Here is a 16,836-nt window from a genome sequence, read left to right as displayed (position 1 = left end):
ACCAGGAGGCTTATCACACGCCTGCAGACGCCAGAAAAATGTGGCGTGTAGGAGGGAGACCCGGAGTTCAAGGCCTGGCAGATCTCTTGTGGATACCCTATCACGGGAGGGCGGCCGGGTGGGAGGAGGGAGGGAAACCGGAAGTGGGTCCGGAAGAGGGTCAGTGCAGATGGAGCGTGATCGGGGAGGAAAAATGCAAACCAGGAACTTCTGGGGGGAAAGTGAGAAAAGGAGGAATACCTCTGAGGTGGTGCAGCTGATAGTGTGACTTCTTAGAGATGTAAGAAGAGGGTGGAGTCGAAGATGGTACGAAGGTTCTTCGCCTCACAGGAAGGTGAGCGTAGGGGGCCCAGGGTGGGCGGCCAGAGTGAAAGAGAGAAAGCGAGAGCAAGGCTCCCAATAAGAAGGATCTCAGTCTTACTGGCATTAAGGCAGAGATCGTTGGAGGCACACCATTCCTGAATCGCGGATACAGTCGATATGAGCGAGTGAGCAGAGGCGGTCGGAGGGGAGAGGAGTGTCATCCTGTTAGGCAAAGTTTGTATGCAGTACCCTCTGGGACCACTACACACAACTCTGACTACAGGTATAGGAAAACCAACCTTTGATATAAGCTTGTACTACAGTTTTGGTTGCGTGTTGATACAGAGATTCACAGTTACAAGTATTCAAATAAACTCTTACACTCAAGGTTTCTTGCATAAAAAAATATTATTGTATTTATCAGTCAGTTACAATAAGCCTTCTTCAGAAGGGAGCAATATAATAGTAGCACACAAATACACTTCAATACTGAACACTTAGTTTCTAAATCAGTAAAGAACCTTTTGGAATGGCCCACAGACGCATCCTACACCCACAAGAGACTTCAATAGCAAGGGTGCTGGGGACATTATTATCTTACTGTTGACATTTAGAATACTCTTAGAAGTTGATAAAAGGCAAAGGTTATTAGAACAACAAAAGACCACAATTATTCTTAAGCAGGCAAATACTTTTGGATTCCTTAAAAAGAGTCATACAGTTCAATGGGCTAAGCCAAAGCCATTTGCGAATAGTCTTGTATAGGATGAAGCACTTCTGGTAAGTAAATGGAAAAGTCTTTGCACAAGTTCCTAGGAGTCTTTGATGAAAAAAAGAATCATATGTAGGGCCACAAGTTGATTACTTGTGAGTTGTAGAAGTTGCAAGCACTCTACAGTAAGAGATAAGTTCTCTGACTTTTTACAGTACCTTAGAAATGAAGAAAAAGATGCAGCTGATGACTTCTGTTCCTATGCAGCTCCTTAGATCTCATTGTTCCTGGGCCTCAGTCGCGGGGACAAGAGGGAGGATGTCGGGGGACTCCTGCAATGCACTGGGATGGTCAAAACTCGCAAACGGCAAACTTCAATTTCAGTGGCTGTTCAGTGTTTCAGCTCCTCGCGTCTACTGCAAATAGCAACACCGCGGTTCCTGGCTTTCGAGATGGACCTTCCTTGCTGCTGGGGTCCCGCACTCTGTTGAGGGGGCTCAGGCTCGGTCAGTCCTGCTTCCTGGGAGTCCAGAGGGTCTTCCTGAAGCTCCAGGCCAGCTTAAAAGCAATGTACACAATCTGGTGTTCCTCTCCCTGGTTATACGGTTTCCAGCAGCAACTGTGGAAATTCAACCAGCTCAGAGATGGATGTCTAGGTGGCTTACTTTGGAGTTGTTGGTCCCACCAACTCAAGGGGAGAAGTTGTCTGTGCAGGGTCTTCTCTGTTATTCCGAACTTGGTGTTTCGGCACTGCAGCAGGGCTTCCCTGGGCAAACAAACGGTCCAGGAGTTGCAGCTGGCATCCTCTTCAAGTTCTTCTTCGGTTCCTTCGTCCAGTGGTCGACTCTGCCTTCCAAGCCAAAAGACTCACCTTTTATTCAGTTCTCTCTCATTCATTCCAGCCTAGCTGTCGGTCACCCAGCAGTCACTTGCCGGTCATTCAGCAGGCCAATCACCAGAGTACATTTGGGTCTCCTAGGAGACTAAGCACAGGGAGTTTCGGACACCTCCCTCACTTACTGCCTACCTCAGACACTCTGGAGCCAGAGGCGGGCTTCACTCGTGAATCCCCCCAAAGGCAAAATAAACAGAGACCAAACCCGGTTTGGTACGCAGAGTAAATCTCAAGAAGGACCTTTCCACAAAGAAATGGTGAAAAAAGACGACCAGGGCCATTTTGACAAAAATGGCACCCTTGGGTGCTTTACTGTAGCTGTGAACGCAGCCCGCGGTAAATGCACACCATGGTAGTTAACACAAAACCACTGCAACCAGCCATTCAGCGAGAAAAGGGTAACTTAAAAATGTCACATGAGAAGCTAGGTAACTCCTCCAGCACTCTATTGCAAGATAGGGTGTGCTGGGTCTAGAAAGTTACAAGGGTAAGTAAAGTCAATTTCACTTTACTGTTCTTGGAAACAGGAGTTTATCCAAGAGAAGGTATTTAAACCTTGGGGAAATCTGAAAGACTTCCCTGTGCCACTGCACTGAAGGTGCTGTGTGACACAATGTAAAAGATGATGCCTATGGAGTTTGTCCACAACCAAAAGACCGTGTTCAAAATCACAATAAAATACACAAGAGAGTGGGGAAAGAGGGTCACACTCTCTCCAGGTTAAAAAAATCCTCAAAATCAGCAAAGTTGCTGGGGGTCTCTAAGGTGGAGGGAATTGGCACATTTCTGAGAAATCTACCTAACACTTCCGCAAAAAAACTGATTGGCTGTGTTCCTCCGTAAAAGTCTGATCCTGCAAGCTGAAGAGGTGAAGAGACGATTTCCAGCGGCCGGAGAGCGTACTGTGTAACAAGAGCCTCCAGTTACCCTTCCTTTCCAAGCACACCTGGCTACCGGATTCTGGACCTATTATGTTCCTGGGAGCCTCCCCTAGGAAAACACCCTCATCTCTGTAAATATGTTTCTGATGTTTGTTAATCTGCTTAGAATCACATGCTGTGCATAGGTCCGACATCCAGTGGTCACTGCGGAGTATTGCATTTTGTTTTTCGTAGTCGAAAAGGGACGTCGACAATGCGTGTCTGAAATACTATCCCTATAGTGACGTGCGTTGTACCCACAATCCCTCACGCGTTGAGGTCCCTCAGATTTGTTTTTTTCCGCCCAGCTACTGGTCGCCTTTACGCGGAGCTCCTCGAGAGACATTGCAAATTTCATCTCCTCGACCTTTGGTCGTTTCTCATTAATATTAAACACATAATCCCTCCCTCGACGCAGTTGTGAAGCTGTTCTCCGCCGAGCAAGATCTTCGACGGAGGGTACGAGCGGAGGAAATCCTTCGGCGTTGCCGAACACGTGGCCTGGCCTCGCAGGCCATATACAGTAGGGAGAGTGGGGTCGTGGGACATCTCTGGTTCTTTCTGAGAATGCCTTTCCTTTCCCCCTTCCTTTCCCTTGGGGTGGTTATCACGATTTATTGCCTCGGCTATGGAGAGGACACCCTTTAGATTTTGCCCGCTTTGCAAAGGCAAATTTACTTGGAAGGACAAGCACTCACGGTGTAACCGCTGCTTGCCCCTCGATCACAAGGAGGAAGGTTGCGCGGCTTGCAGGCTTCTTAAGCCTAAAACTCTAAAAGACCGCAGGGTTAAAAGGTGGGCGGCCTACGCGATGTCGAAGGCCGAAGGTTCACCCGCCGCTGCTACCACCGACAGTGACGAGGAACGCGATAACCCGACCTCCGCTACGGAAGTCGAAAACCCCTCTAAGGAGCGCTCGCGCGCTTCGTCGTCTGTTCTCGGCCCCGACGGGCTTGGCTCACGCCCTGCTTAGGGGGATGAACACCCCGGCGACATTGACGCACACAACAAAAACTCACTTAAACACACAACCCACGGCTCTTCTTCGTCAAGGACGAAGAGAGCATCAGCGCCCAAGGAGACGCAGGTTCCACCGGCGGCCTCCTCGGACCGTTCGGGTTCAAAGCCCCTCTCGCAACCGCTGCCGCGACCAGCGACTGGGCTTTTGGCAAATAAGGGCGCCGCCCCCAAACCATCGGCCGGCACGCATCAACAAAAGGCTAATGCCGCCTTAGAGCGATCGACACCCGTAGCGTCAAATGCAGGCCTCCGCTGAAAAAACGAGTCGCCGACAAACGAGTCGCCGAGAGCTTGGCGAGGATCGCTGTAGCCGACGCCCAGAAGCGTACGCCGAAGGACACGTCGAGCGCTACGCAGAAGTCGAAAGACACGCCGAAAAAGCCCGAAGAAAGGCATGAACTACCCCCTTCAGTCGGGGGGTCACCCAGCACACCTGAAAGCTTTTCAGAGGGCGACGGGACACTTTCCTCGACGCTTTGGGAGAGGTCGAGCGGTTTTCAGCTATATGACTCTATTTTTCCCCCGCCAGACCGCTCAGGAGTACCCCATGAAACCATGGAAAGACTCAACCTCTGTATGGAGAGGATGGAAAAGTTTATTAATACCCAGACCTCTCAAACTCCCAAAAGAACTAGAGAAGGGCCTCAGGAGGACCCCAAGGCCAAAAATCCGAGGCTAGTCAATCCCCAGCAGGACACAGCCTCAGACTTCCATGATGTGTACGACCTCACTGGGGAGGAACAATACTTGGAGGAGGAGGAGGATTTTATGGACGATGAAGAGGGACAGTACCAGGAAGAAGGTCTGGAAGACAGGCCAGACATTATAGGAGAAGGCTTCGGAGTAAACCCAGAAGAAGGACCTTCGCACCCCTGGCAAACCCCATCAGTATATTCCGACACTGATGTCCTAAACCTAAATCCTCCGGACAATTCACCGGTTAGGAACACGTCTCCAATTGACGATCAGCCCACTTTCAATGCCCTGTTGCGCAGAGCAGCAGCACATTTCGAACTGGACACTGGGGAGCTCTCTCCAGAATTAGACTTCGTGGAAAGAGTAATTAAAGAGAAACCCCCGGTCAGCCAGATCATTCCCCTCCTCGCTTCAGTGAAGAGAAGAATCATCCCTTCGCTGTCCACTCCCGCATTGATCAGAGGGGTCAATCCAAGAATTGAAAAACTTTTCACTCCTTCACCCTCAGACCCGCTCTACATTAGGGGACATTCCATTCCGGATTCCCTGGTAGTATCTAATACTAGAAAGAGGGCAGGGGTACCAATTTCCACCAGTGAGGCACCCCCTGACAAGGAGGGCAAGAGGCTATATGCCCTTGCTAAAAGAGTAACTTCCTCGGCTGCCTTCTCAGCAAGAATTGCGAACAACTCTTTGCTTGCTAGCTATGCAGACGCGCAGTGGGCCAAACTGCGCAAGGACGCCGAGGAAGCACCAGAGCCATTACGTACACGCCTGCTTTCAACTATTGGCGAAGGGACCCAGGTGAACCAGAGCATTGTAAAAAACTCTCTGGACGCGGCAGAAACAGCGGGACGTTCCCTGGTGCAGGGAATACTCCTAAAACGCCATGTATGGCTGCGCAACCCAGGGTTTAAACCGGAGACACAGGCGTCTTTAATAAATAAACGTGTGGAAGACTCTAACTTCTTCGGAAAAGCGGTGGATGAAGCTCTAGAGATGGCTAAAAAAAGAGTTCGATACTATCAGGACTCTTGACCAAATCTCTAAGCCCACTACCAGACGCGGCTATGGCAACAAACGCTTTTTTCGTGGCCAACGCCAACAACAACAAAGTCAACAACAACAGTACCCTGCCACCAATTACCAGTCCAATAGTGGGCAGTACAGCCAAAGAGGCCAGCGCCGGGGTAAAGGGAGAGGTCGGGGGTCCAACCCCAGAGGCTCCCAAGCCCCCAACAACTCCAAGTGACTCTTGCATAAAGCCTTCCCTGTAATCCCTGCTCCAAAAGTCCTTCAGTCTTCATGACAAAGGAATCCATCAACCTGGTTTTTAACGGGCGATCCTGATGTCTTCTTGATGCAAACTCTTCTTCCGTACTAAGGTATGTGTTGGCTGGGTCTTAGGGGAGTTTTCCTAAACATTTTAGTAAGTTATTCCAGTGGTTTGTAGATCCCCAAGTTTTATTATCAGTCTCTACTAACTCAGGACCTTAGAGTGGCAGAGCAGTCAGGATTATCTTAAGAGGTATTTGTGAGCTGTTGGTAAGTTCGCTGAACCCAGCTCGTAAGGTACATCAAAGAAACACTTACACTTAAAAGTATATTAAAATATATATTTATTATATTTACACAAGTCATTGTTAAATGCTTAGCACATTAAATATCACACATAAGTAAACCTTTCAATACTTGCAAATAGGCACTTCTTAGTTGGTAGTTGCTGAACGCATACAATTGTTACAGGAGTTTGACAGTTATATTGGTAATACCGTGCACCCATAAAATATAATGGGATAATTGTATTTAGTCTGCATACACATATAAGATAGTGACTTTTGGGGAGGAAAACAGTTGGTTAGTGTTATCCTAGTAGAGCTTCAGGTTCTAGAGGCAGGTTTGTAGTATAGGATGTCCTTTAAAGTAAAAAATGCAACCCTCGTAAAAAGGTAGCTTGTATCGGGTTTAAAGTCTTGCAAAGCAGAAGAAATCAAAAGTTCTTGAGGATACTTTCTAGTCTCTAAGCAAGAAGAAAGACACAAGAAGGCTTAACCAATGTTGGATACCCTGAGAAATGACTCTCTAAACGGATACAAGCCGCGTCTTCAGTTGGAGGTAAAAGGGTGTTGCCCTGGAGAGCTCTGCGTGCACCCCAAGGCTCTGGAATCAGGTAAGCAATACCTTTTTCCCCACAGTACCTTAGTTAGATGAAAAGGTTTATGCTGGATGCTCCACGATGTTGCAGCTTTGGGTCCGACCTCTGGAGTCCTTGGTCTGATGACAGAAGGCAGGACAATGGACAGGGATCTCTCAGCAGCAGTCTCGAGGGAGGACCTGTGGCTCGACTTTCAACAACTTCTTGGTTTGCGGTGTTGGCGCCTTTTCTGAACTAGCAACAAAAGACTTGAATCGCCCGGTCAATCTTCTTTGCTTTCTGCAGTCCTGCACTCTGATGAGGGGAGTGTCCTTGAGGGCTCAGCAGAGATTTGGATGGATTCGGCTTTTCCGCGATGATGCACTCGAAATAGGCAGCAGGTTTCCTGGTATTGGGGTTCTGCAACTCTGGAAACTCGTAGGACCTCAGAGCCTCAATTCAAAGTGCTTCTTGGGACTGGTTATTCCCACCAGCCAAAGGGAAGGAGTCGCCCTCTTTCGAAGCTCCTCTGTCGCACAGAGAACGGGATCAGGACAGCAGTGGTCGCTTCAGTGTTGCAAAAGGTCTGCAGGCAGCTTTCAGTGGTTGACTTGCTTTTCACTCCTGTAGCCTCACCTTTATACAGTTCCAGCACACAATCCTCTGCAGACTCTCTCAGCATTTTATAGAAGGGGACGTTTGGCGGTCCAACGAGGACAGCCAGGCCATCTGTGGGAGCTAGTCCTGCTCAGAGACTGGCGCGCAGAGAGACTGGCGCGCAGAGAGACTGGCGCGCAGAGGGGCAGAGGCGCAATACTAGGCATCCCTTTGGCACTCCACATAAAGTGGTGTGTGCCAGTCTCTCAGACTATAAAGTTGTGTGAGAGATACTATCTACCTCTCTATCCTTAAACGTATTTACTTATAGGATAATCTTAAAGTAGGACCCCAAGGGTCCCTAGCAACACTGCACATAAGGAGCTGTGTTCTGCAATTGAAACATACAGATGCCTTTAAGAGCTAGGGAGCAGGTAATATACAAAGACTAGAAGCCAAACGTCAGACAAGAATGAATTGGTGGAACAAGACTCCACTCATTCAGGTTTAAAGAAAGAGATACAGCCAAATGTCCTGGGTATTCTTATTAGGAGAGGGGATGAAGCATAAAAATGATAAATCTCCCTAAAACTGGGGCATTTGCTTACTTTTAAGCATGTGTGATTTCTGTATAGCTTTGGATTGTGTCTTGTGATTGGGAGTCCTCTCAACTGGTTCACCCAGGCTCACTGATGGGTTCCTCCTAGGGTGTCTCAGAAGTCCCTGGATCCTTTCCACCTCTCTAAAGTATAATACCTGTTTTAACAGTCTTACTTAGGAACTCTGACTTTCGCTACTTCTGTGCCTATCCAGAACGGCCTGTTAGACACTAGGTACCTAGAAGACCCCCTTTCTGCCACTGAGAACACTCAAGCGCCAAGAATAAGGAAAATACTTTCTAAGGATTGGGCCTATTGCCTAGAAAAGTTATTAAACATGTATTTACTTGTAAAAGAGTTGGTTAGTAACTGTAACTCTGAGAGTGAGCAGTTGCAAATGTTCTTACCTTGAATGTGTTTCGCCATTCTGAAAAGTATATGTAAGCTTATTTTACGCACCTGTAAATCGGTTGTGCCTCTTCCCTAAAAGTAATGCTGTTGGCTTCACTTAAATATTTCTTTCAGAATATTAGTGTGCAAGTTCACCAACTGGGTTTAGCTTTCACTGGTCTGTTCTATACAGATTCTAAAAACAGTCTGAGCTTTACACCTTCCTTTAAGTTGCTGGTAGCTCCTTTAAAAGGTATATGGGTTTTACTGTTCTGCCTTGGGCCATCCTAAAATAAGTTAAAAAGTTGTTCCACTGAGCTGAAAAGCAACTGTAATTGTATATTACACCAAAAGGTCTTGCTCACCTACTATAACTACGTGTTATCCTGAATAATAGTTAAAGGTTTGTACTTTTCCTTGAATGAGTATTCCACTATTCAGAAAGGTATACTTGCAGGTTGGTTTACTAAGTGATTTCTTTGCTGAGTCTCACTACATAACTGACAGGGTCTACTACCCTTCTATTACTGAAAGTAATCAGAAATTAATGTATGGGTTTACTCCCCATGAATAGGTGTGTTTTATACTAAATGTGCTTTGATACGGTCTGACTTCCCTAGAATTGCTGTTAGTATTCTGAACAAGGTTTTTGCTTTGATCTGCGTACCTTCAAGCATTGTGGTGTCTTTTTGTAATGTGTTTGACTCTATGGCCAGTACTTACACCAAGACTTAACTTGGTCTACTTGTATTTATAATGAACCTTTATTTTGTATAATACTTCTGGTTGTGTTTCTATTTAATCCTTGGTGTATACTACAGGTTCTATATAATTTGCTACAGCCCTCTTTCCCTCCTAAAATGAGCCTGGCTGCTCTGTTACCCCATACTCTGGTGCTACAGTCTCGTACTAAGAGTGGAGGCTTGTACTGTCTCAGTTGAATGGCTTTGCTAAGCATGGACTTAAGAACGGATATAACACCTGCCTTGGTGCTCTTTTTTTAAACTGTCATTTTTGGTAACCATTAAGCATGTTTTATTTTCTATTTACAGTGGGAAAACCATAATAAGAGTTTGCAGCTGGAGGCACAGACATACCAGCGAATTCAAGAGAAGATACAAGAGCGGGTCATGAATAATCTGGGGACATGGATTGATTGGCAGTACCTACAAAATGCTGCAAGGCTGCTTGCAAAAGTAGGTTTCTTTTAAGGCAGTCCAGCTCTTCACCTGCCTAGTTCACACCTGGTTGGTCAAGAGGACACTTTGTCTGAAACAGTAACCGGCATTGCAGTGTGCCAGCTGTAATACAAAGTTGCAATTTTCACCTTCACTTTTAGAATGGTTGCTTCGTGTTGTAGCTAATGTGCTCTCAATATTGGATGCGTTCTCCAGAAATATTTACCATTTTAGTGTTTTTTGACTTGCTTTGTGTTAAGTAAGATTTCTATTTTTAGCAACTTTCCCTCCATCCTTCTATGGTCCCCCAAACGTTTTGCTTTTGTTTTTTAATCTGTCCTGACTTTTTACAGGGATGTGTGAAGCCTTCAAATTCACTTCACTGGCCCTATGCTCATTTTGTCATGCGGAAACCAATCAGTCCGTCAGACTATCAGTACTGGGAAACTATGTACCCATTTTTGTCTTTTTACCCTTTACCTTTTTTTGTAACTTTTTAACAGTGCACACAGCATCTTACAATGCAGTGCAATGGGGATACTACCACCTTAGTCTTTTACACTTGCCATTTTTGGTTACAATTTTTCTTTATTTTTAGTGTGCACATTCGTGTTTACCGCGTATGGCTACTAAACGTGGTTAGTGGCCTAAAATGGCCGGGCCACGAGATTTTACGCTTGTGCTTTGGCCATATTGTCTAGCCGCCTTCTGGCCTTCTCAAGTCAGAAAATCCCATATAAAGTCATGCACTTGCTAGTGAAAGCTGCTGCATTCTCGGGCTAGTGATGCCTGTGTCCAGGAAGTGGAAGGGGATTGTCTGGTCCCACTCCACATCTGTGGTGCCAGAGAGTCTGGTTATGGGCCATGAGTGAAATCCACAGTGGTCCCCTGTTTGAATGGTGCAGATACTTACCATTGGTAGGCTTGGACGTGCTTCTAGACAGGATTTAGCATAAGAAGACTGAGTAGAATTTCTATTCTATACTTGTCGGAAGCATAGTTGCAGAGTTCCCTGGCTTTCAGCCACTTATCATAAATTAACCTCAAATCCCGTTCCTCAAATCCCACGCCGTGACTCCGAAGATCAACGCTGGTACTGGAGAACGAACAGCCGTTAAGACTGCACAATGGACTTTGGGCCTCGGAAGGCCTCTGGCCTCGGCCCTGCAAGTAGGGAGAGTGGGGGGTGGACATACTTGCACTCGTTTATTTTCCTACATACACTCGCCCGCTGCCAGATATTAACATATGGAGAGTACTCCATTTAAATTCTGCCCCAAGTGCAACCGTAAGTTCTCTTGGGTAGATAAGCATAACACCTGTAATCTGTCTTCCTAAGGACCAAGACCGCTGACCCTGTCACTAGGCCTGACCCTGTCACTAGGCCTAAAGTTGTCCCTCCCACTCCCCAGGATATGGGAATAGAAGAGGAACCACAGAAGGAGGTGGTCATTCCCAGTTCCAAAGAATGGAGCTCGTAAGACATCGACAGAGTGATGAGGAGAATGGCTTTTATGGCAAACCTATACAAGAAAAACCCTGATTACTTCCTGAGCTATCAGAATACCCCTGCTACCTCTACTCCTTCAGTATCCAAAGATCCTCAACCTCCTACTAAGAGAACCCGTACTGAGACGCCAGTTCAGGGCCTGATTTCAGACCCATTCACTATTGAACCTTACCACATTATGGTGAGGATCCAAAGATAGACTGGACGACCAGGCAGGAGTCGACTATTATGGAGACTATGAGGACCAGGATGAGGAGGAGGAAGACTAGGCAGAGGCCTATAGTCTCGACTCCTCTATTCCCAAGAACCCACCAGTGAATGACTCACCTGTGGATAATCAGCCTTTACTGAACGAGGTCTTAACTAAAGCTGCAGCCCACTTTCAGATAGACACTCAGGGGGCTCAAGAAGAGAGGGACTTTGCAGAGCAAATTATGGAGGATAGAAAATCCATTGCCCAAGCCATACCAATTCTGAAGTCTATTCAACGCAGAATTGACCCCTCTCTGCTCACCCCTAATCTTACCCCGACAGTTAACCCAAGAATAGAGAAATTATTCAGGGCCGCCCTCTCCGACCCACTTTACATAAGGAGTCAGCCTAAACCCGACTCATTAGTGGTTACAACCACCAGGAAGAGGGCGGGGACACCTCTAGCATCTTCCGTAGCTCCCCCAGACGAGGAGAGCAAAAAGATATATGGGCTAGGAAGGAAAGTGCTCTCCACTTCCGCTTACCAGGCAAGAATTGCTAATACTACCACTCTGCTGGCAAGTTACAACTGTCACCAACGTGAACAGGTAGCTGCCTTCATTGCCTCCACACCTGAACCTCTAAAGGGCCAGTTGGCTTAGATTGCTTCGGAAGGAAGTTCGGTGTCCGGATCCATTCTCAAGGCTACCTTTGACGCAGCAGACCATGCAGGCCGGCTCATCACAGTCATCAAGAGACACGCTTGGCTGAGGCAGTCGGGGTTTAAACCCGAGACCCAAGCCACCCTCATCGACATACCGGTGGAACCAAATGTCTTGTTTGGAAAAGCGGTGGAAGAGGCGCTCAAAACAGCAAAGGACGAATATGATACCCTAAATTCCCTTGGACAACTAACTAATAAACCCACAAACCAACGAGGGAATAATAATTTTCGTTGCTCTCGCGGCCAAAATTCTCAGAGGGTCTAATTACTTTCAAGAGCAAGGAGCATCGTGGGGAGGCAACCAACAGCCTACCCAGGGTTTTGCCATAGGTCAAAAGAGGCAGCCCAGGTAGAGGCGCTACGCCCCCCAACAAACAGTGATATTCCGCTCCGGGTCCCTTCCCATGCATCCCCAATAGGGGGGTGCATTTCCACTTTCACCCACGCATGGGAAGGGATCACTTCGGACAGATGGGTGCTGTCCAGTGTCCAGGGACACTGTATCGAACTGTTGGAACCCCCACGCGACCATCCTCAAAGACAGAAAATCCACTCCTTGGAGCACACCAAAGAATCCTCCTCGAGGAAATTGTCATTCTTCTTGCAAAGGACGCGATAGAACTCGTCCCGGGCAACCAGGTAAACAAGGGTATTTATTCAACTTACTTCCTTGTGCCAAAAAAAAATCTAACAATGCGCCCAGTATTAGACTTACTATGTATGTCAAACCTCAAGAGTTTCGCATGACTACACTCCAAGAGGTAATCCCCATACTAAAAAAGGGGATTACATGGCAACATTGGATATGAAAGATGCCTATTTTCATATTTCCATGTTCCCAGCGCACAGAAGGTTCTTGCGTTTTTAGGTAGACAGCCAGCACTACCAGATAAAAAAGGTACTGCCTTTCGGTATAGCCTCGGCTCCAAGGGTATTCACCAAGGTACTGGCAGCGCACCTACGCAGGGAGGCAATCCCAGTGTACCCTTACCTGAACGACTGGCTCATCACAGGGGAAACCCCCATAATTTGCAGATCCAACATTCAAAGAACTATCGACCTCCTCTTTCAATCACTCAGAGCGGTTGACGAGGCAGGGAGGGGGGAACAAGGGGAAGACAGACAACGATCCTTATAGGCCAGGTGTCATTCAGATCGCGCAAGTGCAGGGGATGGGAGAAAGGGGAAGGGGAGGGGGTGGTGGGGGGAGTGCAGTACAAGGTAAGAAGAATAAAATCAATAAATAAAGAGGGCCAGCTAGTGGCAAGTGCAAGGTAAGTGCAGACAAGTGCTGGGAAGGGGGGGCTGTAGGGATACAGAGACAGTCCCGCAGTGCAGAGGTTGCCAGGGAGGCAGTGCAAGTGGAGAGTGGCTGGGCCCAGGACCGGGGTCGGTGAGAGTGGCCCAGTTGCAGATTCAGTGCAGTTTCAGCGAAGAATTAGCAGGGGAGAGGGAGAGAGAAAGCAGAAGCAAAGAGGAAGGTTTTGAGGTGCTTCCGGAACCGGAGATGGTTCTCCTCAAGTTTCAGGGAGGCAGGAAGGCTGTTCCAGAGGGAGGCCCCTGCCGTGGAGAGAGATCTACCCCCAGCTCGTAGCTTCGAGAAGCGGCTGACCCTGAGGGAGTTGGAGACAGATGAGCGAAGGGCTCGGGAAGGAAGATATTTAGGAAGAGAGAGTTGAAGGTATTTAGGCCCCAGGCCCCAGAAGGCCTTGTGGACAATGCAGAGGGTTTTGAACTTTATCCTCGCAGCCACTGGAAGCCAGTATAGAGATTTCAGTCCTGGAGAGATACGGTCCCTCGGCTTGAGGCCAAGGACAAGTCTCGCAGTTCTGTTCTGGATGAGTTGCAGAGGGCGGAGAGTGGAGGCAGGCAGATTAAGATAGAGGCTGTTACAGTAGTCCAGCTTTGAGAGAACCAGGGCTCAGGAGACAGTGAGCTTCTGGGGGAAGGAGAGGAAGGGAAGAATACCTCTGAGGAGGTGCAGTTGGTAGTGTGATTTTTTTAGAGACGTCAGATATATGAGGAGAGAAGGAGAGTGTGGAGTCGAAGAAAACCCCGAGGTTTTTTGCCTTGCAGGTAGGAGCAGGAAGAGGGCCAAGAGAGGCCGGCCAGAGAGCTGCAGGGAAGAACGGGGTGGGAGTGCCGATGAGTAGAATCTCAGTCTTACTGGCATTAAGGCAGAGGTCATTGGCGGCACACCATTCCTGGATAGCAGACAGACAGTCAGAGATGAGGGAAGGAGAGGAGGAGGCCGAGGGTAGCCTGAAAATGAGCTGGGTATCGTCCGCATAGCACTGAAAATTGGGGCAGAGAGCGGCGATGCGGTGGGCAAGGAGTGCCAGATACTGGTTGAACAGCCAGGGGGAAAGATTAGATCCCTGGGGGACACCACAGGTGGAGAAAAAGATGTCAGAGAGGAAGGACCCCAGTTGGACCTGGGAGGGTCGATTGGAGAGGAAAGAGGTCAGCCACACCAGAGCCTGACCAGTGATACCCAGGTTATCACGGAGACGGTTGAGCAGAATGGCATGGTTGACAGTGTCAAAGGCAGAAGAGAGATCGAGCAAGATGAGAACACATGGAGTGTTGGAGTCGAGATTCAAGAGCAGGTCCTCACGGATGTTCAGGAGAGCAGTTTCTGTGCTTCTGGCGGCTCGGAAGCCAGATTGATTTGATATATGAGGTTAAGCTGGGAGATGGCCAGTTTCTCCAGGAGCTTGCCCAGGAAGGGAGTGATGGAGATTGGGCGAAAGTTAGCCGGGCAGGAGGGGTCAGAAGAGGGTTTCTTAAGAAGAGGGTGCGCAAGGGAGTGCTTAAGGGGGGATGGGAAGACTCCAGAGGCGAAGGAGTGGTTGCAAAAGTCAGCCAGGGCTGGAGCCAGGGAGTCGATGTGGTCCTTGATAGTTTTGGAGGAACAGGGGTGAACCTGTTTAGACGAGACTTTCATAGATCGGACTTGTCTGGAAACCTCGTCGGCAGAAAAAAGGGGAAAGGCAGAGAAGGAGGGAGGAGGGGTGGCTGTAGAAGGGCCAGAGGAAGAGCCGGGAAGAGAGGGAGGGAGGTGATAGGATGGGAGTGAGGACAGGATGTCCTGTGTTTTAGAGATGAAGTGAGAGGCCAGTGCAGTGCAGAGGGCCTGGGAGGGGACAGGAAAGATAGAAACGATAGACTCAGCTATCGTACTAATCTTGTCACAAAGCTCACTAGAATGCTCACCAATCAGACTACGAACCCCAAGCAGCCTACCTCACTTTCTGAACTCTTACCTAGTCACAACCCTACTATACCGCACTCGAACCACACACGAAAACGAACCCTCCACAGACCTCTATCAAGGGAGCCCTCATCAACGCTCGCTCACTGGTTGCCCACGCTACTGATGTTGCCGACATTATTTCCACTAACCACCTAGGCTTTATCGCCATCACAGAGACATGGCTCCACCCAGCAGCCGGTCCCACAATAGCTCTAGCCACTCCAGACAACAACAACATCATCAATAGGCGGAGGTATAGCAATTATTGCAAAATCCACCCTAAACATCAGAGAAGTAACCAGCACAACCCTACCTTCAGCCGAACTTTTATCCGTCAAACTCCCATTATCTGACACACAAACCAACCTGCTCCATATTATATACAGACCCCCAGGACCCCCCTCCACCTTTGAAGAGGATATCTCTCTCCTACTCACTACCAATTTGAAACCGAAATCCCAAATCATCATTCTGGGAGATTTCAACTTGGGACTCAATGACCCCAATGACAACCAAGCCACCTCCCTTAATGACGCGATTACTCATCTATGCTTCACCCAACACATTAATCAACCTACACATACAAAAGGAAGATCCTTGGATTGGCTTGCAGATGTCAACTGCAACCTCTCACTGACTGACATCACTCCCTGTGCTTGGACTGACCATCATTTTATTACCTTCTCTTTACCTAGATCCTTACCATCTCCCACACGACCCACAAAGTTACCTCAAATAATCTCCAGAAACAACCGCAACATCACTATAGAGAACCTTAAACCTCTTCTCGCGCCTATCAGTAAAGCTAATCTACCCACGCAAAAAAACAACCCAGCAGCCATAGTAGACCTATATAACAATACTTTAGAACTAGCCCTCAACCAGATGGCTCCTCTCAAACAACGAAAAGCCAAACCTATTGCCCACTCCAACAAATGGTTCTCAGCAGAATTAAAAGCTCTCCGTAATATTAAAAGAACTGCAGAAACTATCTGGAGAAAAGCCCCTTCTCTCTCCACTAAAGACAAATTTGCTTCAGCTGCCTCCACCTACAAATCCGTCATCTTAAATGCTAAGAAAGAGACCTACAACTTGAGAATACAAAATGCCAAATCTGGCACCAAAGAACTCTTCTCTATACTAAGAGAACTTGAATCACCACTGCCCCCTACAGAGGACTGCATCAAAGACAAGGCTTGGTGTAACAATATCCAGCTCGCCCTCGCTAACAAAATTGCCCTCCTACAAACCAAGATGGAAGCAAAAAAAACTAGCCTTGCCTTCAAGCAGAACCCCAGCAGCAAAACTAACCACACTACCCCTATCTGCCCATCTTTCCACTTCTCACCAGTCACAGAAGAGGAAGTAATCAAGATAATCGCCAGCCTCAAACCATCCAACTGCAAAGGTGACATTTGCCCAGCATCCGTCATCAAAGATGGTGCTAATGAGTTAGCCCCTCATCACCTCTCTGATCAACTCCTCCTTCAAAAACTCGGTGGTCCCCAAGAACCTTAAATAAGCGTGGGTCCTACCCCTGCTCAAAAAACCTAACCTAGATCCCAACATCCCCACAAATTACAGGCCCATCACCACAGTCCCATTTCTTCTCAAAATCTTGGACAGGGTAGCCTATCTCCAAATACAACATTTGGAAGAAAACAACCTCCTAGGCCTGCGACAATCCGGCTTCAGACCAAGGCACGGGAC

General features: G+C 47.9%; 1 protein-coding gene across 3 annotated transcripts in view; it reads left to right on the top strand.

The window, feature by feature from the left end:
* Positions 1-16,836, top strand: part of ARIH2 (ariadne RBR E3 ubiquitin protein ligase 2) — a 676,612-nt gene that overhangs the window by 552,265 nt on the left and 107,511 nt on the right. For all 3 annotated transcript variants that reach the window (XM_069643320.1, XM_069643318.1, XM_069643319.1), the window contains one exon: positions 9,319-9,462. In XM_069643320.1, the coding sequence (XP_069499421.1) occupies positions 9,319-9,462 (144 nt within the window). The remainder of the gene's footprint in view (positions 1-9,318; positions 9,463-16,836) is intronic.

The sequence above is a fragment of the Ambystoma mexicanum genome, chromosome 2p (genome assembly GCF_040938575.1).
Source record: "Ambystoma mexicanum isolate Mex_15411 chromosome 2p, UKY_AmexF1_1, whole genome shotgun sequence".
NCBI lineage: Eukaryota > Metazoa > Chordata > Amphibia > Caudata > Ambystomatidae > Ambystoma > Ambystoma mexicanum.
Note: the sequence above shows the minus strand (reverse complement) of the source record. Positions and strands in the feature narration are given on the sequence as shown.